This window comes from Eupeodes corollae, chromosome 1 (genome assembly GCF_945859685.1).
Source record: "Eupeodes corollae chromosome 1, idEupCoro1.1, whole genome shotgun sequence".
Lineage (NCBI taxonomy): Eukaryota > Metazoa > Arthropoda > Insecta > Diptera > Syrphidae > Eupeodes > Eupeodes corollae.
Genome location: NC_079147.1, coordinates 35,921,766 through 35,948,067, shown reverse-complemented (window position 1 = coordinate 35,948,067; position 26,302 = coordinate 35,921,766). Strand labels below are relative to the sequence as shown.

Below are 26,302 nucleotides of genomic sequence, written 5' to 3'. Positions count from 1 at the left end.
TTGTGGATTGTATTGGAACTTGACCGTATTTAATTGTTGCAAGATTCGGTAACAGAACTACTAGGAAAGTAAGTGTCCAGCAGTAAGTTCAGCGATTCATTACTTGAATTTGTCCAGGAGACGTCTGCATTTTTTAAGCAGCTTGGCATCGCTGGATTAGTTGAAAGAATTTTCCGTAATCTGGAGCCTTCAGAGGTTTTTTCTATCGTGCCATAGAAGGATCGCCAGAAAGACTGCAATTTCCTTAGTGCCTTCTTGTAAATTCTTAGGTATTCTTTGTAAGATTTCGTGAGAGGCTAGTCTTGCGGCTTTGGCTCAGTTGAAGAGTTTCCTACATTATCTTCTAAGCAAGTCAAGCTCTGATGCCCACCATTATATTTTATTTTCTAAATTCAGAGGTTTCCGAATTCTCGGAAATAAACAACATTTCTCACATTTGTTACCAGAATTCTGAGAATTTTGAAGGATTCTCTATCATAAAAATTCCAAAAGAATAAAAAGGGTACTAAGCTAATTTGACTGTTAGTTAAGAATGAACAGGGAATTGTGTTAGTATTTCCTTCTTTTGCTTTGTCAATCCGTCTGAGAAAATTCTCAGAAATCTAAGAAATGTAGACTGGCAAATATTAATATTATTTCGATTTTCTATGAAATTCATAATTGAGTCACATGGAGTAAAAACAATCGTACCAAGGCTTTCATTTTTCCAAGAAAAACACAAAATAACCCTACTGTATTACAATGTACAAGTGTCATTTATACATGACAACAAAAACAGAACCAGAAGGTACCGAACAAAATCGTCGAAAAAGAAAAACAAACATTTTTTTCCAACAAGCAGCGCATATATAACAAAACAAAAATACAATATTTTATTCTCAGGAAGTTATTAAAACAACAATAAACAATTTACCCCTTTATCCGCGGATCCAAGACATTTACCGCAAACAACAAAACTAAATGCAAAAATTACAGAAAAATACACTTTGCAGAACATTGCTGCTGCAATTTTGTGTGTGGTTCTTTTTTGTTTTGCTTTGTCACAAGAGTTTAATGGAAATTAACAATTGGAATTTTGAAATTTAATTGGAGAATATGATAATGATATTAGCCACGATTTATTATCAGCCAAAATGTTTTTATTTATCGCAATAAAGTTAAAAGAAAAAACGCACAACAGCAATCAACAACGATTATTCTAAAATCCTTCTACCAAACAGTCAAGAGTAAGGTGTGTTTGTTTTGTTAATTTGCGTTTGCAAATGTCAGAGCTAGTGTTCGGTTCTTAGGACTAGTACATACTACCCAGATCGTCTAACACAGAATAAAAATGGATGACCATTGAAAATAAGTGAGTTATGTTTGACTCTTTTTGGCAACTTGTTTCGAAATCTTATTATTTTAGATCCCTGTTGCACTCTCATTTCACTTTTTAATCATCATAATTGTACGAGCTTTCGTGCATTATCCAAAAATTTAAGACTATTTATGGTTTTTTTTGGTCAATAACTTGATGAAACCTTTTTACAATCTTTACGTTTTTTGTAACTTTTTGTCAGTTTCGTTTTATATGTATATATTTTATATGTATATACTGTTTTAAAAGGTTTTGTATTGTTGAAGCTCATGATGATAATATTTTGAACTTGGGTTGAAGTACTTTGGATGTTGTCATCTATTGACATTTGACAAGTAGAACTTACGATGTTATTAAAAATGGGACGTTGCAAGCTTCAATAACGCATTGAGATTGTCAAAATTGACAACATGATGAAAATATTGCAGTCACAGTTCGTAAAACTAAGGCACTTTTAACTCACAGTGATGGATCTTAGTATTTGAAAGAATCCAAACAGTTCACAACGCTCAAGAACAACGAAAATAATCTCTGATGATGCCTGAAGTGTTAAAAATCTTAGGTTATTCGATTCTACCTCCATTTTTGGAATTATGTGTTCCACAATTGAGATAACAACATATTTTGGATAAAGTTGTAGTTCCATCGGCTTTTAAAGTTCAGTAACGTCAACGTCATATCTTTACTAATTATCTTCTTGAAATGTTTTCATACTGTCGTGTTTTTATCCAAAAACAATCTTCAGTGGTGGAACCCTATTTTCAAAAGAATAATGACATTTGATGTTCAAAAAGACTCTTCATCCTCAACGTATCACATAAACAAAAAACGTATCATTACACACAAACAATAAAATATTCACAACTTTGGACTAAATGTATACCTACCGCTTTTTATTTCAGTGAGGTGCTTCAAATTGGACAACGATATCATGACATTCAACACCTTTGGACTTTTTTCTTTGGGGTCATGTGGAAAGTAAATGTTTGCCAACTCTACACAATCGATTCAAGAAACTTACGATGGTATTCGAGAACTTATCGAGGATATACAGCCGCAAATTAGTGAATTTGCTATATAAAATATCATTAAAAGGAGATGCTGCAGCACCCTGTAGCGTGTCGTACCTTTAGAAAATATCGTTTTCCATGTTTGTTTGCATCCACTTTGCAACGAAATAGGCATCTTTTGGTTTTTATATGACAATATTCGAATTTTGTTACTAAAATTAATCTTGTTAATGGCAAAACCCAGTATTAACCCATTATTGCATGCAACTTGCCGACACAAAAATACCTACTAAACAAATCGATTGATTTCCTCGCACTGAATAGTTTCATTTCAAATGGACCTGAATACATCCCACATCAATTGTCACTTAAAAAAAAAATACTCAATCTGTCAAAAATGTTCAATTCGGAAAAGGGCATCGCTTTGGGTTTTGTGGGAGTATTTGATCAAAACTTTTTAGACAACGATTGAAGGAGGACAACAGAGCAGACGACGGACAGACCTGTTACATACTTTTGTTAAAAACCAAATGGCTGCCGCAACCGAACTAGATTCTTCTCTAAAACAAGCCCTAAATTTCCTCCATTCCACAAATCCTCAATCAGCAGAGGAAATTCGCAATTGCCTCGATGATATTATCAAACAACGCTATGGCAGCTCAAAAATGCTCGCCAACACAATAAGTCAGAAGCATCTTGACGAAGAACCCCAGGCACCCGGGACCATAGCCCTTCCCATTGAGGTCGAAGACCTAACTCTTACCCAATCGCCTAAAACAATCACAGATTCACCCAATACAATAGCTGAATCCGATGATATGGGCGGTGCTCTCACCATATCCGAGGAAGTGGAAAATCTGAAGGAATTCGGTGACCTTAAGTGTGTCGTCTGCGGGGAGATGATAGTCACGGCGACAAATCGACTCATAGAATGCTCAAAATGTGTATCGTTGTATCATCAAAATTGTCACAAGCCAAATATCACCGACGAGGAAGCGGACGAGCAGGAATTGTCTTGGACTTGCAGCAATTGCCAAAATAAAACACCGGTTGTTGCGAAAATAGTCCTCGATGATCCCATTCCCCTGCTCAAACCAAAATCCTCTTCAGCGTCTTCCTCAAGGTCGTCATCCTCGTCGACTTCTTCATCACCGTACTACCGACAGGAGCATTCTTCATCGTCGTCGAGTAGACACAACAAGGGAATTTCATCTAAGAAATCTAGTTCATCCAGGGACCCAACCAATTCAGGGGTGTCGTCATCGAAGTCTAGCACCTCCTCATCTGTCGTCACTCCATCGATAAATGTGATAAGCGCCGCCGATAAGACTGGTTATTCGAGCAAGAAGTCGTCGCATTCTAGTGGAAGCAGTAGCAGTAAATCGAAGTCGAAGCATCACGAGAGCAGCAGTGGCAGTGGCGGAAGCAGTAAGAGAAAATCTAGTAAATAAGTTAAAAATGTACATAAACAAAAAACAATAAAGTATAAAATTTTATTAAAAAAAGTTTAAGTTTATTATATCCACCATGGGTTAAATCTGGTAAGTGTGGTAGTAAGTAGTTTATTATGTCGGACGTATTAATTGACCCCAGAGAGATACCCGTTCGAAGCGGAAAGTTATCGGGAACGTACCTATACTTCGTTGGATGTTAAAATGCATTCGGATTTGCACCGGCAAGGATGATAAAAGTTTCTCACTCATGAATAAAGTTGTTTTCCTCATTTGTTTGCGAAAGAAATCATTTTTAAATTCAAAACTTTAATACCGGAATTTTCTGATAACATTTTTATAAAATCAGTTGTCAAATTCAATAAACCAAATTTTTGAATATGTATGTTTTTCAAAAGAATTGAAACAGGGAATTGAATAATTCTATACTATTTCATTAGTCAGCGTCTCCACAACCAAGATTTTGACTATGATAATAATAAAAAAGTTAATAAAGGATTTTGCCCCAAAAAGTTCACTTAGTTTGCAGAGATTGACAATTTAGCTGGTCTAGTATAATAGGAACAATTCTAGAAAATCTAAGCAATAGTTTTGTTTGTTTAAGAGGAGCGATACATGTAACCGCTTGAATTTTGACCGATTTTGTATTTTTTGTAGTATTATTTATAATATTGCCCAGATGGCTGCTGTAAAAATGACAATGCCTTCTCAAAAGCAGGCAAAAAAGTCGGTTATCATATGATCATAACGCTCCGAATTGAAAAAGACAGTCGTTCTATCGTTGTTTTCTAAGAAGTAAGGCCCAAATACATCTCCAGTCCAAAGGGCGCACCAAACAATGACTTTTTGTGAATGTACTACTTGAGGATTCTAAGAACCCCAAATACGACAATTTTATTTTTACCCACCGAGTGGGTCGCTGAAGTAAATCTTGTTCGAAAAATCGGAGTCCATCGCCTGTTGCTCAAGCACTGATTCGACGTATGTGCGAAGTTGTGAATGGTCAGCTGGATTCAGTTGTTGTGTGAGCTGGACTTTATATGGATGTAGGTGTAGATCTAAATGCAAAATACGCCATTATGTGCTCCAAGACAGTCCTAACCAAAGGCGGATTCGGGGGCGGTCGTAAAGGTCTTAACCCCCTATGATATTATTATTATTATTTCGTAGGAACTTGCATGAATTAAAAACTATCGTATTGTGATAATGAATATGACTCCAATAGTATTTTTATTAATTCATTTTTTTATATGTACATGAAAATAAAATTTATATTTTATTTCCTTAAATTTTTTTTTAACTGAGATTGGACCAAGAACATAATATGAATAAACGCAGAACAAATTCATAAACTTTTGACCAATGGACGATCTAGGGGAGATCATATTAGCCAAAAAGCTTAAGCACTTAAGTTGTATGTGTAACTAAAGATTTCATTTAAACATTTGTTGGTAATTTAACGACATTTTCCAAAAAGTTGTTTGCGGTCAAAAACATCTAAAATTATTGTTTCACTCAATTTAGAATTTGGAAAAACTTTAGTAATGCTATAAATTATTTTTATAAAATTTGTTTCTAAGCAATTATTTAGGTTCCTAAGCAAAACCTTGAATAAGTGATCGTCAAATTGATTTTAAGTTCCCTTCAAATTCCTGAACCCCCGCTTCAATTACGTCTAAGAAATTCGTAATTCGTAAAAAAAAAAAAATCGAAAAAGAGTCTGGGATGCAACCCACACTAATAACTTCCCATTCCGCTTGTCGATTTGTGTTGTTGAAAATTTGGAAGGGTTTTCGTGTTGGGTTAAAAAAGTTGTCATTTGAATTATTCTTACAAATTTAAAAAGTACGAACAATATTTTGCATATAAGGAAATAGTTTAGTTCGAAAATCTAGTATTGATTTTGTTAAATAGATTTTTAGTCAAAAACAAAATTTTTACCAATTTAAGTAGCATTTCTTAAATTTTTACAAATTGGAAGAATAAAATTAATTTAAGAGATATCAAGAACCGAACATGAATGTTTACTTAATTTGCGTACTATATTTTGTAGATTTAATTTCTTATGAAAAAAAGGACTGTTGGATTTTTATGAAAAAAAACTACTGAATATCGAAAACAATATTTTCTGTGAAATGAAAAGAGTTTGAAGACAATATTTTTAATTTTTGAAAGGTTATTTGAGGCGATGGTTAGTGCGTTGGACTGTCATGCAAGGGGTCTTGGGTTCAATCCCTGCCTGTGTCTCCTTAATTTAAAACAAAAAAAATTAATTTTCGCAGGTACTGCCTCTTGCGAGGAATTGACAAATCTTTCAAGAGTAATTCTTGTCATGAATAAGTGCTTTTTTAAATTAGCCGTTCGGATTCGGCATTAAATTGTAGGTCCCTTCCATTCCTGACAACAGTACTTGCACACAGGAATGGTTGAGAGTTGTAAGTCACTAGACCCTGGTTCACAACGGACTGTTGCGCCACCCAATTTATTTTTTTTTAATTTGAGGCGAAAGTAAATTTTTACCAAGTGTTAGTATTGGCTATTTTAGGTTTTTATTGTTTTTAAAAAAACTGTCAATTCGATTTTTCTCAACCTTTTTTCCTAATTAGTTGGAAGCCATAATCACGAATTTTTGAAAAGATATTTGAGTCAAAAATCAATTTCTATCAACTTTGATAATTTTTTTTTTCGTTGTAAGAAAACTGTCAATTTGATTTTTCTCAAAATTTTACTCAATATTGACAACAATATTTCTTATAAGAAAAAATAAGTTTGAAGCCATCTCAAGTTTTTGAAAAGATATTTGAGTCGAAATTAAATTTTTACCAACTTTGAGTAATGTTTTTTTTTTCATTAATTTCAATTCAAGTGTCTAGCATCATGTTCACCTTTTTTTTAAACTGCCAAGGGAAAAAAAAGTCTAACGCAATTTTCTTAAGAGCCCTTTCTGCATCTTTTTTGCCTTTTTATCTGTATAACAAAATTTATTTGAAGTCGATATCTATTCTGGTTCTTGAGCTATGGAGGACGAAAAAAACGTCTTGAACGTACGTACACACGCACGCACAGACATCTTTCTAAAAATCTTTTATTTCGCCTCTAGGGACCTTGAAACGTCGGAAAATGTCAAAATTTTCAATTCAACAGATCGGACCCATTACAATAACTTATTATGGGAAGCTAACTATAGAGCTTTTATACAAACATGACATTACAATGGTACAAAAGTCGATCCTACCATTCCGTCCGTCTGTCTGGCTGTCTATCCTGGCCCCTACATCTCAAAGCCTTGTTTCGATTGAGTTCAAACTGACACACTATGGTTTTGAGCCGATTTTTTTTTTTTTTTCAAATATTAACCGATATTTTTTATTTTAACTTTATAAATTTGTTTCTTATTAATCGAGGAGAGTATCCTTTAAGTTTTCTCAAGAATGTCATTATATTTTTATTTGATTTTTTAAAAATATATTGATATTTGTTTACAAAACTCGATATCCCAGAAAGGGGACACCATGTAAAATGTATATTTGTAAGCACTTAACAACTGCAGACATAATTTAAAGTTTAATATATACAAGTAAATTTAAAAAAAAAAACCTCTATTGATTTTTCAAAAAAAAAATTTAAGTTGGTCTAGGTTTTTTTTCCTGCATTTTATTTTTTTCATAATTGATTTTTTATATTCTTAAGATCTTAAAAAAATAAATAAATCTACTTATGGATATGAATTTGCTTTGGATGCTCTAGAACTGAGAGTCAAACACGAATTTCAATAATAGGTATAAATGCCCTAAAAAAAGTGAAAAAAAAATCTGAAACGTGTAATTTGTGTATGCCACACAAAAGTTTCTTCCCAACTGATTTGTTTACTTTAGGTACTTGTTTTTATTTAATTTTTAGAGAAATTGTGCACTTACAATTTTTAAGTCTTGTTGACTCCTTTGAGATCAAAATATTTTCTAGCATCAGCTCCAATCTACAAATAAACAGATGGATACCAATAAAGAGTATAGAGAGAATTTTGAAACCGAAAAAATTACGTCTAAAAATCCCGTAAATTCTTCATATCAGATCCTCTTTCATTTTTTGGGTTTTAGACTTTTTATAGAGTTCCTCCCATTTTTAGAAATGAAAACAAGAAAAGTATATATACATATATGTATTATTTTTGGAAAAAACTACGTTTCAAAACAATTTCTTAGATTTCTGCGTGAAATGCACCAAAACTCCCTAAACTATTGTGTTTTAGCTCCTGAATATGCCATATTTATAAAACTGTTGGAATCTTGGAATGCTTTCGTACGTATAGGGAGTCGTCCAAATTAAAAAGTTAAGCTATACCTTGAGGCAACGCAGTGTTCTAAAATAATTGTATTTTAACTAAAGTTGTCACTTTAGCCCATGAAATGGGTAAATGTAAGGTTAAGATGCACTATGTTATTTTAATTTTGTCAGCCTCCTTTACAGAACATTAAAGAAAAATGTTAACAGAACATTAAAGAAAAAGTAGTGAGTAAGAACTCATCTATGTATATGTTAAAAGTCTGGATCCGCCCTAACTCCTGAGAACGACGAGAAATCGACACATTCGGGTCTTCGGCACCGCTTTAACTTACAGCAGCGATATTTTCCGTGGTAGGAGCGAAACGATGATGCACAGGCCTTACAATATGTGCAACCAATCCATTTTCTTCAAATAGTTGGACGATTATGCAAGCCATAATATCCTCTTAAAGCCCGATATGTGGCAGGATCACCATTTTTGACGTAGGTTTTTACAATTTGTATGCATTGTGCGATAGTTAAGCGATCCATTTTTGTACATGTTAAACTTTCATTTGAAAACTTAGTTTGACAGATGTCGAATTCCAGCTCTATACTTTTGAAACCGAAAAATTGATAACCCGTTTAAGCAAATGTTTATCTTCCCCATTCCTGACAACATTACTCGCATACAGTAATGGTTGAGAGTCGTAAGTCACTAGGCCCTAGTTCTCAACGGATTGTTGCGCCATCTAATTTATTTATTTTTATGTTTATCTTCTAGTTAAACCATTAACATTTTTTTATATAGTCAACAAAAATCGTAAATTTACGCACCTCAGAACAAAAAGTTTCATTGTTCACTATTTTTTGGTAAAAAGGGTTTATTTTTTACAATGTTAACAGAAGCTAATACTATGCAGTGGACGTGAACAACATTTCATAAGAATCGGTTAAAAAAGGTCGTTTTGAGAAAACTCGTTTAAAGTTTTGACAAAAGGAAACTGTTTTAAACACTTTATTTTAAAATATAATGATTATTTAATCTTGAAAATTAATAGGCATATTTTTGAAATGTTAGTTTAATAATTTTTGAAATTTAAGTGCATTTTTTGGTATGACTTCAAATCTGTGAATAATTTCGATGTTACTTTAAATATGCAACATAGGAATAGGTACAGCGAAACTGTGCACTAAAAAATATAGTGAAGTTGTTTTAGGACTGCAAACAATATACAAGAGACCTATCTATAGGTCTCAAAATTTCTAAAGTCCACTGCAGTTCTGTACGAGATTGTTACTTAATATCATACAAATGGGAAATACCCAAAAATAGATTTGAAAAATTTCCTATGATGTTGTGTTATTAGGATTTTAAGAGTAGGTATAGATTTTTAATAAATTCTCTTTTGTGTTTCTTTTTTATTTCAATCTGAATTTTTTTCAGGTGAAACTTATAATAAAATTTAGTAACTTTGATTTTATGTTTCATTTTCAACAAATAATTTTAAAAAATGTCCAACTATTGAATACTATTTAAGTATCCGAAAATAGCTGATTATTTTTTTGAAGCATCCAAGCTTCGAATGCTAATCTTTGAACAAAGTCAAATTACTCATTCTCATGCTAACTCGCATCTTAATGGAATTATGTGAAGGTATTTTTAAAAAGTCGTAGAATACCTTATAACTTAACTTTTATTCTGTCTCAATATATACATACAATCATTTCTTACTATGGGGGGCCAAACGCTCCACTTTAAGGAACCATTTTGAGCATAAGAAAAATATAAACTCAAAGAAAAAACTCCTGAAAAAAGGAGACCCTCTAAATTGCACCAACTATAGAGGAATCAGTCTACTTAATATCGCCTTAATTAAGTACGTAAAGAAAAAATTTACTAAAAAACAGAGTTAGCTCTCCAATTCACTTTATGAATGAGAATCAATTTATACATAAATGCTAAACTGAATTTTCTTCAAAAGCTGCGCTGAACATTTTAAAAGGACGTGCAGTTTTGTGCTATGAACCATTTTGAGTACAAAAATTATAAACTTTTGTGCTTATGGTGAAGATTTGTGGAAGCTGCAAGTTGAGATTTACATCTATAAAGGTTCTAGAAAACGAATTTAAGAAATAACTAAATTATTTATGCACATTTCGATTTATTTAAAGCAATTCCACATTATTCTACGGTCAGCCTTGAAAGACGTTGAATTTATACAATATTTGTTTTTTATTTTATGATTGAAAGTGAAATACAGGACTTAGCTTCGCTAGACTACTCCAATAGTGTAACTAGTACATTTCTACAATTAAGTTTTAAAAATATAAGGAACATTTCGGTCCAATAATTTCGGTTTGATGTATAGCAAACTACAGATTTTCACAATTCTCATTCGGTAAGACAACAGATTTCCACTTGAATGTTTCTTTCTTTCAAAAAATTCGTTTCGTAAACAATGTTTCCATTCGAAATTTGATGTCACTTCTTGGGATTTTTTTCCGCATATTGTCATATCGTCAAGGATCATTGAGTCAACCTGGAATGGGATCGCGTAAAGCGATAGTTGATCATCAAAATAAATGTTTTGCCACGTAAGGTGATTATCAAATTGACTATCACTTTTTGCTATGGTTTATGGGTGGCACCAATTTAGTTATCGTTTTCATATGTATGTTTCGTTTATTTTTTTTTTTTTGAAAACGATTAGTTGTGTCAACTTCTTTTCTACAGTAAGAAAGTGAGCCACTTTCACTTTCTTTAACTAACCTTAAGACAAGCAAAAAGAATGCGTGGCGAGTGAGAGATGATTTGTATGCCAACAAATAATTAGATTAGGTTAGATTTTCTTTTAAACAATAATTTGGTTAATACAATCAATATGATGCATGGCATTGGCATCTGCCTGATTGACAACTAAAAGTATAGCTTTATATAAATTTTAAAAAAGTGCACTTTAAATTAATTCAATTTAATAAACCAATTTTACTCAAAATTATGTTTTCTAAAGACCAACAAATCAAAAAACCTTTAAAAAAGATGCAAAACAAAATCTTTTAGGTGTAAAATAAAACTTCCTGCCGTTAAATTCCAGTAATTTTAAATCGCTTGCTACTTAAGCTTTCTTCAACTCCCTATTTCTAAATTCATTATTTTTCATCAGTTTTCATAGAAATTGCTAAATCACATTCTTTGTCTTAAATCTCGGATAACAACAAGAAATGCTTTGAAAAGAAATTCACTTGCCTAAATATTGCTTTTTTAAGACCTCATATACTTTATTCTATTTTCGCTGCTTTTTTACAACTAAAGTTGACTTTCGCCTAACACGGTTCCAATCCTGGTATTTTATCTAGGTATACTTATAAAAATATGCTTATGTAACGATTTTGATGATTTTTTGGGGTCCATAGTGCAGTTCTCTGGCACCTAGAATGCATCCCGCCCTACCTTTCAGAATACCCGATTCACTTGAACGACGAAACTACATTTATTTCAAACAACCAGAAACGTTACTTTCAAAACAGTATTTTGAGGCGGACAAGACTGGGAAATTGAACACATCTTTCAAATTCAAAAATGTTATTAGCAACATCTGCAAGTACAACCAGGGACCTGATTATGAGTTTCGCGGCGGATCGTTTTCAATTCGACTCGCTTCGTATTTCCTTATTAACGAACTCGCGTCGAAGCGAAAATAGTTCTTCCTATATTCCAGTGATTTGACACTTTTGGTTTGACAGCTTTTCACAAATTTTGTTTTGTTTTGATTGAAATTTGCGTTGATTTATTTAATAAACAATATTAAAATTAAAAAACTGAATCAACTATGATGTATATTTATTCTGAAAGGGAGGAATCCTCAAGATTACGGGTGTAAAGGAGACTACCAAGAAGCAAGTCGTCTGCTTTGGTTCTCCCTTCAACTGAGTAAGTATTGTTTCCTTTTAGTTTAAATCAAATGAATCAATTAATCTACACACTTTGACTTAATAGATTTATCAAACTATTTTGATTTCGAAGGAAGCTTTTATCTTCATTTTGAAAGACATGAGTGAGGAATTCAAGGATCAGAACAGCAATGGCATTCCTCCAATTTTAAAGCTTGCCGCTACTCTGAGATTTCTTGCTGAGGGATCGTACCAAAAAGGAGTTGGATAAGACGTACTGCTTGGAATGGCACAACCAACAGTCTAAATCGTTTTGCCTGAAACTCTTAAAATTCTTGAGAGAAAGTTGAGCCCAAAAATGATAAATTTTGAAATAAATGATCAGGAAAAGAATTTAAGAATGTTATATTTTATGGTGGATAAATTGTAAGAAAATTAAAATAATTCTAATTCACATTTTTTAATTAAAATAAAGAAGGAATTCACGAAATTGAACACTGAATAATAATAAACACTCTTTCGACTGTGAATCCGCCAAAAAAAAAAACTATCGGATTCAACTCTCCAACAAACATTATGACATTTCAAATTCGACTTCAAATTTGTTAATTGATCGAATTTAAACCGAAGAAGGCGAAATCAATAATTGAAAAACTCGCTAGAACAACGATTCGCCGCGAACCTCATAATCAGGCCCCTGGCAAGTTTATGGGAACTAGAAATATTTCTCGGGAAAAACAACTTTTATTATTTCCCGGGAGATGAACGATTGATTCCGATGTTCCTCAAATATTTAATTCCAATGTACTTCTATTCCAACTTTGTTCTAATCACTTCCATTTACCAATACGCCATCCACCATTTCATAAGACAATGAGAATACCAGCTAGGAAATCTTCTCTATATACCATTTAAAACAAATAAACAAGAGCTTTGATTAAGCTTTAAAGATGAAAAATTTCTTCCCGAGTTAAAAATCTGACGTCAAAACTTTCCAAAATTTCATAAGAAAATAAACTATGAAAGTTTATTTTTCTTATTAAGAACCATTGAAATAAAAACTAGTATTAAAAAAATGCCAAATTTTCCAAACAAAAAAATTACATTAAAATTTATTTATTCAATCGTTTTTTAAAAAAGAAGTGATTGTGGTCGTTTTTTTTTAGTTTTTTGTTGTTTTTTTTTTCATTAGAAATAAAAAATATTTATGTAAAATATTATTTAATTATTAAAAGTACGTTAATTTTATCATAACAATACGGAAATAAGCTTTAATACCCTTGGGACAAAATGACAGTATTCTTTCGCTGAGAGTCTTGAACATTGTCCTCCTGTAAAGAAAAACAAAAATACACGCATTAAAAATTAAATTAAATTTAAATGAGATAAAAGAAAATAGGAACTCGACTTTCCTTTTTTCCAATCAAAGATTTGTGAATATGTGGAATGACACCACCTCCGGCAATAGTGGCTTTGATCAGACTGTCCAATTCTTCGTCTCCACGAATGGCCAATTGTAAATGACGAGGGGTGATACGTTTTACTTTTAAATCCTTTGATGCATTACCAGCTAATTCGAGAACCTAAAAACATAGAAACAAATGGATAAGAGTTATTAAATGTTTGTTGTGAGAGCATCAGGCTTAATGTGAAATCCATATAAAAGCCTAAAGTAGTGTATAAAGGTTAGGCAACGTTGAATAGATAAAGGTATTTAGATGTTGAAAGGAATCTTTAAATTAAAAACTAAATTTTTCTTCTACAGTGTAAAGATATTCATGTGTAATTACTTTTGAAAACATGATTTTTGTAATCAAATATCAACTTAAACCTTTTTTTAAGATCTATAAGTGGATATACTTATAATTTGATTGTTGTTTCAAAATACACTTAAATGCCCCAATAGACCAAGAAGAAGTATATTATAAGGTAAAATACGACATCTTGATATTGACAAAAACTTAGATTTTCACTATACGATTGAAAAGTTTTATTATCTACTACAAATATATTTTTTGTACAGACAAGTTCAAGCTGAGAAAAGAATTGGTAAATTTCCCATATTTCATCAATTTTTACAATATTACACCAATTAAATAAAAGCTTAACACTACTTCTCATATAACCAATAACCTTGTATATTTAAGATAAACGCTTTTACACTAAGTACACCCTTTAAATTTTGTATAACAACTTTTTAAACATATGTCTGGCCGGCTACCTAAATTCATGAAGCAGTAAGATTTTCTAAAAACAGCACCAAAAAGCAACTCCAAACCGTATTTTTCAAAACCATGAACAATTGAATTCTAAGTTTCTTAAAACTTCATATATGTACGTATGTACAGTCAAAATCGGTTATAACGACATCGGGTAAACGAAATATCGGTTATTACAAACTTATCTCGAAGTCCCGGCCGAGATTTATACAAAATGTACTAAACAAATATCGGATCGGTTTTAACAATGCATATAACCAATTTTCGTTTATAACGAACTATTTTAAATGGAATATTTAAAAATTTATTGCTTATAACGAACATATAAAAAGAAAATAAGTAGGCATTGGAAATTTCGCGCATTTAAAATGATAAATTATGGAAATTCCCTTTTTTTAATGTGTTTATACTCGAATTTCTGTTTCTGAGAGGAACTGGAATAGTCATACGGCATAACTACTTCGTTAAATGTGTTAGATTTTTTTCAAAATGAGTTCAAAGCGTAGTTTTTACGATTGAAGAAAAATCTGCAATAATTTCAAGGCTCGCAGCTCTAACTCTACATTTATCAATTTATTGAGTTATAAGGAATAAAAACTTTCCCACATCTGATAAGTTGTATAGGTAGTGAATTTAAAACTTTAAATGCAAATACAGTGAATCTTCGATAGCTCGAACTTTCATAACTAAGTTTTTAAAACTCCAACCAAATTGTGTGGCAGTAGCGTTTAGAGTCTATATACCATACATATTTACTTTGCTAACTCGAACTTGTATAACTCGAATTTCTCTATAACTCGAACAAAAAAATGACACCTACACTGCGTAAGTCGAATTTTATGGGGGAGTTCCCATTTATGAAAAAAAATCAAGTATGCATTTGAAATTTGATTTTTTGATGGGAATCCCCATTTGAAAATAGAATATTAGAATATTCGGTATCCACAATTGTAAAAAAATAAGCAACGGATTATACCTATTAGCAATCGAATTTGGGACCTCATCTGGAATAGGCAGAAGATTTAAGAAACCAGGGGTGGAATCGGGAAAGGTGATTTGTGATAGCTGATAGTCAAAACCAACAAATTCGGTCTGTGTAAGGTGATAGGCACCGGTGACAATCACGATTTGGTGACTTTTTCTGGTGACAGCTCTTTAGTTGTCACTTTCATTGGAAATTTATTTTTATTTTTAGTTGCTAAAATTTGAAGACAATATGAATGTGTTTGTGCCTTTAATTTTAACTTCTGAAAATGAAAATATTAATTATAATAGAAATGTCCGGCTCTTTAGGATTAACCTCTGCAATAAAATACACATTCTTGATCTTCCACGTCCAAAGTAAGAACTCATATGTTTATTTGTTCACATATAAATACCTATTTATTATAACTTGTTTTTTTTTTTAAATTTATAAATAATATTCTAAAATAAATATATTCTTAAAAAAACTTTTAACATATCATATCGCTTCTTGATTTGTCAGCTGGAATGCGGTCAACACACATTCTCCCTATCCTTCTATTAGCCGTGACTTTAAATTTTCTTGGAGGTGGTGGATACCAAAGGCAAGTTGGTGCTGACTGGTCAGCTCCCATGGACCAAATTACTGTTTGTGAGGTTATTTCTTTGACTTTAAAACAAATGGAGAGGAAATTGTGCCCACTAACAATCAAATTTAATCAATCGGCTTCAGAAGCAACAAAAATGTTCTTCTACGAAAAATATCAAATTCCTGGAGGTAGGATTTTGTTTCTTAGTAAAAAAAAAACTAATTTTTTTATTTTATTATTTGTTTCCTAATAATCGGCTGCATTGATGGGAGTCATATTATAATTCTTCGCCCTTCGGAAAATGAGCATATTTGTTTCAATAGAAAAGGAAGACATTTTTGATTCATTAATTTTTGTTGCGTTATCGAATGTTTATTACAATCTAGATCTGCAACGAGAACAGAAAAATTCTGGCAATAAATTCAAAATATGGCGGGAGTGTTCACGACAGCTTTGTATGGAGACAGAGTGCTCAACGAGAAAAGTTGACTATTGTGCAGGCAGAACATCATCATGATAGCTTCAGATCGGATTTTGAATACAACCACTGAAATTGTAACAAACGTCAGTGAATTTCTTTTATAGTGATACCAAATTCTATCCAAAATTTAATGATTACCTTACACAGACGCAAAACTTAGTTTGATCACTTTTTATGATCACAAAGGTGACCATCAAAAATCACCTTAGCCGATTACACCCCAGTTTTTGAAAATGTGGATAAGGCAGTCATCGACTGGTTTACAGCAGCTAGGCATCAGAACATACCCATATCTGGAGGAATAATAAAAGAAAAGGCTCTCGAATTTGCAAGACGATTAGGCAAACCGGATTTTAAGGCAAGCACTGGCTGGCTTGATAATTTGAAGCGAAGGTACCGAATAAAGACGTCATTAATAGGCATTCATCAGTTTGTCAACGTAAACTTTCATTATTTTAGACATGGAGTGTGCCATAAAAAAGCTTGTGGTGAAAGCAATGACGTACCTGATGAAGACTGCGATAAATGGAAGAATGACGTTTTGCCAATACTTTCAGAAAAGTATGATTAATGCGATATTTTTAATGCTGATGAAACGGGATTGTTTTTCAAATGCTTGTATTGTGGGTTAATACTTTAACATTTAAAAATGAAAAATGTCACGGGGGCAAACACAGCAAACAGCGGACTACTTTAATGTTGGCTGCAAACATGGATGGATCTGAAAAACTAAAAATCCTTTTAATAGGTAAAAGTAACAAGCCTCGTTGTTTTCGCGGTGTTAGAAGGTTACCTGTTGATTACAAGGCAAACTCCAAGGCGTGGATGACTGGACAACTTTTTGAAGAATGGGTTAAGTAAGATAAGCAATTTTCAGAAAAAGGGAGAAAAGGGACTTCAAAACTGCAACCACTTGACCAGGGAGTGATTCAAAATTTAAAATGTCATTATCACCGCAGTCTTAAAAGAAACTTTGAAGCATATGGATACAGGAAAAAAACACGATATCACATTACTTGAGTGCATCAATACAGTTGAAAAACTTGGGACATTGACTTCAAAAGTCAGACTATAGCTAATTGCTTTAAAAAAGCTGGTTTTGGCCAATTTTATACATGGGACGAAGAGGATGACATACCTCTTGTTTTTCTCAATAATATTATCGAGCTTTGATGGAAGCTGAATATGATGAATGGATAAGGCAGTGATATAGCAACGGACATAACTCTAGATGACTATATGGAGGTAGATAACGATATTTGTACGTCAGCCTTTCCTTCAGACGAGGATATTGTTGAGCAGTGTAGCTCTGAATCGTTGAACCCAACTTCAATCAATATTGAAAGTGATGACGAGACTTCGGTTATTAATATATTATTGAAAAACCGACTAAAAGTAGGTGTTTTGAAAATTTCATTAAAACAACCTTTGGAATGTGGTATAGATAGGTTACCAAATTCTGGTAGGTCATGACTTGGCCACTCAGCATATACAGCAGTTTGGACATTACTTAAGGGACACCCTGTATAATTTAAAGGTTATAAAATAAGCTTTTTCATTGCCAAAATATGAAAAATTAAAAAAAAATTGTTCATAGCTATTAAACTATAACATTAAATTTGGAAAAAATTATGCCTAGTTGTTGAAGAATAAAAACAAGCCAGTTTTAATAGAACAGCGTCGATATGGGGTCAAATAATGAGAATTCTAAAGTAAGAAACTAAAATGAAACACAAAGATTTTTACATTATGAAGTTATCACAATATTTATTGTTAAGAACTGTTTTGTCTTCCCTTAACATTAAAATATCCTTTTTAGTTGTCTTTTTTAAGAGTCATATTTTATAAACCTGATTTAAATCTTAAACCTTTAAAAAAGTATTTTCTTGGGTGTTGAATAGAAAAAGAACTTACTTTTCCCGAACAGTGTAATTTCAAGGTTTTAACATCTTATTTAAATATTTCAATAATACAGTGTTGAAAAAAAAAAAAAAACAAAATAGAAACAATCTTCGCCTGCAAATTGTATTGTATTTTAAGTGGTATTACACAGAGTACTAGTATATAATAATAAAAGAACAATGCCATATTTTAATATAAATCAAATTAAATACAGTCCAATATCTCCTTAACTAGAACATTTTGTATCCTTCCCTTAAGAATTCCATAAAAAAAAAACAATCCCTAAGTCCATTTTCTCTCTAACCCGAACAATTTATATTTACTTCCCCATCTTTTATTTTCTCCAAGTCAAACTTGTTACGTTACGAATCACGTTATAATTTTCCTGGCTACCTGCCTAAAAAAAGTGATACAGCAAATAACATTGTTCATCGTCCCTTTTTTTCTATTTTATTATTGAATCAAAAAAAAGGGTCGGGTTGTGAAGACATACAGAAATACAAAAATAAGGTCAATTTTAGAAATTAAAAAGGTAAACAAGAAAAAATTCCAAAATTGCGGAACTCATTTTTCAATATAGGCAAAAATTACAGCAACAATATAATCTTGCTACAAGCCTTGTTTGTATCCAACTTTAATGGAGGAAGAAACTTTGAATACAAATTTATAAAAAAGAAACAAAAAATTGCCTCTCTATAACTCGAATTTTCTCAAACTTTTCTGGTTTCGTGTGAATATTTCACTTAGGGAGAGTCGACTGTAATTATAAAAAATCCCTTAGAAGAAAATATAATTAGTTTTATTTTTTGAAACAGAATCGCATAGCAGAATTAAACAACTATTGATTCTTGATGTGTTGTGGAAATATTCTTCTTACAACTTTTTAAATGAGTGCTTCTGTTCCTTACCTTACGTGAGTCTTCGGGCTGTTAAAAAAGATAAAACAAATAAAGGAATCGGTGGAAAAGGACCAGGTAAACTTACTGATTAAGTTATTCAGGAAATCTTTAATAAAGGTTTTGAGGGTAATTTTAAAGTAATGTCGGTTATGGGATGCCCTATAGGCCGCGAAGCCCATACCTGTTGAGCAACGTGATGAAAAGCGAATCTCACGTTCTGAGAGGCGCGTAAGTGATGCCGTTCAAAAAGCCAGAACTGATTCAAGAGCTGAACAATCTGCTTTGAAAGAGTTTTAAGAAGAAGAGGAAGGAATTATGGATAAGGCATCGCCGATTGATATTTTCATAGTTAAGAGGACTTGAAAGGTTGAACGAGTTTTCCTCAAAACAGTGTTTTTCAAACTTTCTTCCATCGTATCTCAAAAACTATCGACAAGCAAAAATTCTAAACATTTCACCATAATCCTTAACAGTCTTCTGTTTGTATTTAGTATTTAGAATTTAGAGTTGGTTAATAGTTTGTTTATTTTAACAAAAATAAATCCGTTAATACGTGGTGCTTAAAATCATTTCATATACACCTAGAAGGCAGTTAAGGATTTTGGTATAAACACTATGAATTAAGGTTTTTTTTTCAGTTTCAAGAACTGGCGAAGATCGTTTGGATTATTTTTTTCCAAAACCGTACTATTATAAAAAAAAATGTATTCTACGCTTTCTTTTATCGATTTTCTTATCACAAGCCAACAGAACTGCGTAATTCATAATAACTGCGTATTTTAAAATAAACTAACCTAATATGACTTGTTTTTGTCTCTAATAAGTCGACTTTACTTTATGAAATTCGTTTTGCGGTAATGGAAAGCCGCCCCTAATACAATGTTGGTTTAAAGTTGGAACCAAAACAACAAACCTAAATAAGTCGTTACAGATATAAAGTACAGTACTGGTTTTACTTCCGCCCGCAGAGAAAAAGATCTCTTATTTATGTACCTAACTGCTTGCTTTAAGCATAAAAAACCATATAAGTAATACACGCACTTCATAATCGTAAACAATCGAACGTTATTTTCCTTTAAAACACTTCAAACATTCCAACAATTTAAAACTAAACGTTGTAACTGGCGCTCTACTTTGCGTTCTGTTTTCTTCTTAATTTTCTGTTTAATTCTTAATAAAATCGTAGTTATTTTAAAAATTGCGCCATAATTCTCTTCATTGCATAAGAAAGCAAAAAATCCAATCATAACAAACCATTTTCCAAAAAAAAAAACAAACAACATTTTTGAAAAACTAAACGAATGCACTTCGCGTTTAGAAAATGGCGGCATGACGCTATAGAAATGGGAATACAAAAATTACCCGGCCAACGCACAACAAGCACATAACATAAAAAAAAAATGGATAACATACAAACGCTCAACAGAAGGTACAATAAAAAATAAATAAATAACGCTTGATGGAAAATTCAATTTCAGAATAAATTGGAACTAAATAAAAATAAGAAGAAAATACAAAAAGAAACTCACCTCAGCAGTTAGATATTCTAAAATAGCAGCAGAATATACAGCGGCGGTTGCTCCAACGCGTCCATGACTTGTGGTTCGGCTCTTCAAGTGCCTATGGATCCTACCAACAGGGAACTGCAAAGAACAAAAACCCAATTTTCAAACCCAATTAAAATAAAGAAACGGGATTATTAACGAAAATATACGCGAGAATTTAGGGGTGAAAATTCATTGAAACTGTGATGATGATGGTCTGTGGAGTGGGATGTGGAAATGGAAATAGAAATGAAAACAGCGTGTTATCATTTTTGGGCGAACATGAAAAAGGCGCCAAAATAAGTTCGCCCTTTAATTTCAACAAGCGCCAAACGCCAAACACCAATTTTTCTTGGGAATTTTGCGTTCATTTTTCAAGTTAAAATTGAAACAAATCGATAGCGAAAGAATTAAAAAGAAAAACTAAATAAAATAAATTTTACCTGAAGTCCTGCTCGTGCAGATCGTGATACTGCCTTTGCTTTTGCCTTCCCAGAATCTTTTCCAGCTTTACCTCCAGCCTACAATACGAAAGAAACGATCAAAGGGACCATGGACGGAAGATGGTTCGTTAAAGGTAATGTTCGTCGTCATCATTTATAATTTGGAGCACACAGAGCCAGCCAGAGTTAGAGTCAGAGCCACAGCACAGCGAAATGAAATAAAATATATAAAATAAAAAGAACAAAATGTGTGTTTAGGTTAGGTTTCACATAAAATTGTGGGGAAATTTATGGTTTTCTTCTTGGTTTTTCGTTTTTTGGTTTTTATTTTAATTTTTCATTTATTTTTTAGATTAAATTCTTTTGTTATAAATGAAAAACTGATTTGGTTTAATTTGAATCACACATAATTAGGAAATGTTTAATTACCATTTTTGTTTAAGTTGCAGTCAAAATTGAAATAATAAAATGATAAATTTCAATGAAATATAAATTTCACTTTGAAGAAGTTGTGTGAGCGTGAGCCGTCGACGTGAGGAGAGTTTTGGAATGAATTTGTGTGATTTTTGATTTGATGGCAGAGAGAAAACAATCGACGTTCTGTACGGCACGAATTTTTTTTAATAAATGAAAATGAAATAAAATGAGAATTATGGCTAGGGCTGCTAGGAGGGAGACCGAGACGCCACGATTGTAAAATTTAACGAAACTAATACGGTTGCTTGAGTTGGCCGCCAAATGTATTTCGTTGAATTTTGTGGAGTAGTGATGCCAAGTCGATACGATTTTAGACCAAATAGAAAATAAAATGTAAACAAAGCGAAAATGCTTTTACCATTGACAAACTATACATGGACTGCTAGTGGTGTGAATTTTCCATACAAAATATTAATATAAATGGTTCCACTTTAAATTAGCTACACTAGCCCTTCCAGGCACAGTGGCAAAAGAAGTTATGAAATATTTAGCGAGATCTGTTTTTATTTAGTTGAGATAAGCTTTTTCTGACATAGAAAGTATTAGCATCTGGTATAATTTGTTGAAGACAAACGATGCAATGTTTTTTTATGTTATTGAAAAATTTTGACAGTTCGTGCAAAATGAAGCAGAAGCAGGCTGTACGCTGTGCGTATATTGCTGCAACGTTTCAGGCAAGTGGCTTTGAATTGACACCGAAACAAGTAAGGGACCGATGGAGCCGCTACAAGCAGGAGGCGCGGACCAATTGAAGTCAATTTAATCGATCTAAGAGTAAGACCGGTAGTGGATAACCTTCTGAAATTGCTGAAATTTTCACTCTGGATTTTGTTGAAGAAACCGCAGAATTTGATTGCGATGCAATATGGCTTGATGATTATGATCACAAGTAGAATATTTGTTCGATATGACTATGTTATGTGTTTACAGTTCGAAAGCACTAAAATGATGCCTAGGGAGATAGGGAGCCTAAATGTCAACTCCTCTGTCGTGGGCGATATATGAAATTCAATTTGATCTATGATCGTGGTACCAAATTTGGCCTGTGCTCAAATGCAGCGAGATACGAGAGTATACTCATGTCGCTTGGCTTAACAGCAGTAAGATCGGAAAGTGTCTACACTTCCAGTTCACAAAATTTTGAATTTCTTGTAATAGAAAGAAAGGATCCGGTGAAGGTAGTTCCACAGCCATCAGCAATTCTACCGGATTCATCAGGTAAACGTTGGAACTATCGCTATAACCATATTGTAATAAGCACAGGATATTTTACCAATCGTTCAATTTCAATATTCAAAACATTTTAAATTATTTCTAATGATGCTGTTATTGATAAAAACATATGTTGCTACATTCCTAAACGTGTTGATTTAATATGCATAGTATGTATGTGTGATGTTCAAATGGTAGACATGTGCATTCAAGAGGACACAAGCGTCCACAGGTTTTTCTTAAAACCAACCTCTGTCTATCAACTCCTACTCTCACCTCCACGTGGTGAACATCGGGTGCCTAGTACCTCAACTGGAGATTGGGTTCCAACCCCAGTGGAAAGTTGTTGGGGGCAGCAAACGAGAGAGGTGGGGAGAGGTGTTTCCACTAAGGCACCTCTCCTTATCCAGACAGCAGCGGAGGAATTCCCGGTGGCGTCTACAGTTCCAGTAAGGTTGAACTACTTAGTGAACACCTTATAGGGCTTCTTCGACTTTTTCGAAGCCTAGGCCTGTAAGGAGCGGTTTTATCCGGCTCCCCATCCTTGGAGTTATACTTAGGATCTGGGGCCGGGCAAAAAGAGGATGAAAAACTGCGATAACTACTATGGTGACTGCTACCACGAAAACCAACAGCGCTTATTTGGATGCGGATTCGTCATCGGAGCCAGACTTAGGCAAGAAGTCTTGAGCTATAGGTGCATCAATGAGCGCCTCATCACCATACGCATCAAGGCTAAATTCGGCAACATTAGCCTGATATGCGCGCACGCCCCCACAGAAGAGAAAGACGACAACACCAAAGATATGTTCCTCGAGCTCTTAGACAAAACATATGAGCAGTGCCCTAGCTACGATATTAAAATAGTCCTGGGCGATTTTAATGCCAAGCTAGGAAGGGAAGACATATTTGGTGGAATAATCGGGAAGAACAGCCTGCACGACAACACTTCCGACAATGGATTCAGGCTCATAGATTTTGCTGCGGGGCGAAACGTCATGGTAGCCAGTACGCGTTTTCCACACCTCAACATCCACAAAGGAACTTGGACTTCTCCAGATCAATCTACAGTCAACCAGATTGACCATATTGCGATCGACGCCAGACAGGCTTCCAGCATTATGGATGTACGAACTTTCCGAGGAGCTAACATCGACTTGGACCACTACCTCGTTGTAGCCAAGGTATAGCACTTCGGATTTCCAGACCCAAGGCAAAACAGGGAGGTGCTGGGAGAAGATACAACGTCGAACGACTGCAATCGCCAGAGATCGCCACATCCTTTTCCGACCGAGTTACAAGTAACCTCGCTCGAAGTTCTCTGCCGCCAACACAATGTATCGAAAACCAGTGGCAACATTGCCTAGATGCAATCAGAGAAACCACCTCTGATGTGCTGAGTTTCAAACAGCCACCAACAAGGAACCCCTGGTTTGATGAGGAATGTCGGCAGGCAAATGCAGCCAAACAACAGGCACGCAAAGCGGCGCTGCATAAAAGGACGAGAGCTGCTCGTGAGCTCTATGAGCAGAAGAGGCGAGAGGAACGCCGACTTCTCAGAAGGAAAAAGAGAGGGCATGAGAAGCGTGCGGTCGAAGATGTTGTGAGGTAAAAGCAGGAATGAGGTTCGAAAGTTTTATGAACAGGTGAAACGAAATTCACAGGTACATAAACCTAGAACCGAAGGCTGCAAAGACGAAAGTGGAAATATCATAGTGGAACCGCAGTCAATGCTGAGGATATGGAAGGACCACTTCTGCAGACTGTATAACGGCGACGAAGAACTGAATTCCGCTGTCAGGCAGGATGATCCATTCAATATAGACGACGAAAGCCAGCAATCCCGTCCTCCCGACTTAGACGAAGTAAAGATTGCCATATCTAAGCTGAAGTCTAATAAAGCTGCTGGAGCGTATGGTTTGAATGCCGAGCTCTTTAAAGAAGCTGGAGATAAGTTGGTTAGGAGCATGCACCAACTTATCTGTAAGATATTTTCGGAAGAAAACATGCCCGATAAATGGAACCTCAGTATTGTTTGCCCGATCCTGAAAAAAGGAAACCCTCTAAACTGCACCAACTATAGAGGAATAAGTCTACTTAACATCGCCTATAAAATCTTCTCTGCCGTAATATGTGAACGTCTAAAGCCCATCGTCAACAACCTGATAGGTCCTTATCAGTGTGGTTTTAGACCAGGAAAGTCCACAGTTGATCAAATATTCACATGCAGATCCTTGAAAAACCCAAGAACACCAAATCGACACCCACCATCTTTTGATGACATTGACATAATCGGAAGAACTCAGCGTGATGTCAATGGGGCTTTTGTGAGTATTGAGGCAGAGGCGGCAAAAATGGGTTTAACGGTTAATGAGGGCAAAACAAAGTACATGCTGTCGTCAAGAAAGAACATACAACACCGACGTCTTGGTCAAGACGTCACCATCGACAGACGTAACTTTGAGGTAGTCCAGGACTTCGTCTACCTAGGCTCCGCTGTAAACGCAGAAAACAACACCAGCGATGAGATCAAACGCAGAATAACTCTTGCTAATCGCTGTTTCTTTGTACTAAGAAAGCAATTGAGGGGTAAAGTCCTCTCTCGAGGGACCAAAGTGTTGCTATGTAAGACCCTTATCATCCCCGTCCTGCTATACGGTGCAGAAGCATGGACGATGACAAAAGCGGATGAAAGCACCTTGGGTCGCTTCGAGAGAAAAGTTCTTCTTGTGATCTATGGTCCCGTATGCATCGAAGGGGAGTGGAGGAGAAGATGGAACGACGAACTGTACGGGCTGTACAGCGACGTAGACTTAGCAAGAAGAGTAAAAGTCCAACGACTAAGATGGCTGGGTCACGTAGAGCGCATGGAAACCAATGCTCCGGCTCGGAAAGTCTTCGAATCCGCACCCACAGGACAGCGCAGTAGAGGAAGACCGCATATAAGGTGGCGCGCACAAGTGACCTCACCCAACTTGGAGCGCGAAACTGGAGACATCTAGCTAGGGACCGAGCTAGATGGAGAAATTTGTTGGGTGAGGCCCTAGTTCACACAGGACTGTAGCACCACCTTAAGTAAGTAAGTAAGTATGTATGTGTGTATATTCACAAACAAAATAGGTTTTCATATAATTTAGACTTTTAGTTTAGCTAAAAATAAATAGGATTTTCTAAAGGTTGGGCTTTTAGTTTAGCTAAAATAAAATAAATAATAAATAAAAATAATTACTGGCCCATAAATTGCACATTTTTTGTAAGATTACTGCGGACTTGGTTCTGGTGACACTCAATAATGTTCTTTTTTGCAACAAAATGCAAAAGTACTTTTGAAAATTGCTCGATAACTTTTTTTAATAAACTCATACTTGTGATTATTTTAAGCATCATATTGTTATGTAGTTCCTTATAAATATTGCTTAAATCTGAATTTCTAAGCGTACTTAAAACTTGTAAGTAAGTATATAATCTAGGTTTTTTAACTCATCTACTTGACTTACATACAGGTTTCTTGTATTTTATATAGCAATGATGAAACCAATAAAATGTGTAAATCTATAATTTTTCCCGTCCGATTCTAAGTCCTGAGATGTAAATAAT

General features: G+C 34.0%; 3 protein-coding genes across 3 annotated transcripts in view; 1 reads left to right on the top strand and 2 right to left on the bottom strand.

Moving 5' to 3' along the window:
- Positions 1–1,212, bottom strand: part of LOC129938337 (cation-independent mannose-6-phosphate receptor) — a 132,082-nt gene extending 130,870 nt beyond the window's left edge. The window contains exon 1 of the mRNA XM_056045817.1: positions 914–1,212. Coding sequence (XP_055901792.1) covers positions 914–997 — 84 coding nt within the window. The 5' untranslated portion in view covers positions 998–1,212. The remainder of the gene's footprint in view (positions 1–913) is intronic.
- Positions 1,213–2,767: 1,555 nt separating this feature from the next.
- On the top strand, positions 2,768–3,872 carry LOC129939001 (integrator complex subunit 12). Its single transcript, XM_056046852.1, has one exon. The coding sequence runs from the start codon at positions 2,898–2,900 to the stop codon at positions 3,816–3,818; it is 921 nt and encodes a 306-aa protein (XP_055902827.1). The 5' UTR covers positions 2,768–2,897; the 3' UTR covers positions 3,819–3,872.
- Positions 3,873–13,058: 9,186 nt separating this feature from the next.
- LOC129939235 (histone H2A.v) lies at positions 13,059–21,651 on the bottom strand. Its single transcript, XM_056047172.1, has 5 exons — positions 21,446–21,651; positions 21,017–21,094; positions 20,559–20,672; positions 13,390–13,558; positions 13,059–13,308 (listed from the first exon to the last, which is right to left on the bottom strand). The coding sequence occupies exons 1-5, from the start codon at positions 21,446–21,448 to the stop codon at positions 13,247–13,249; spliced, it is 426 nt and encodes a 141-aa protein (XP_055903147.1). The 5' UTR covers positions 21,449–21,651; the 3' UTR covers positions 13,059–13,246.
- Between the last annotated feature and the right edge of the window lie 4,651 nt (positions 21,652–26,302).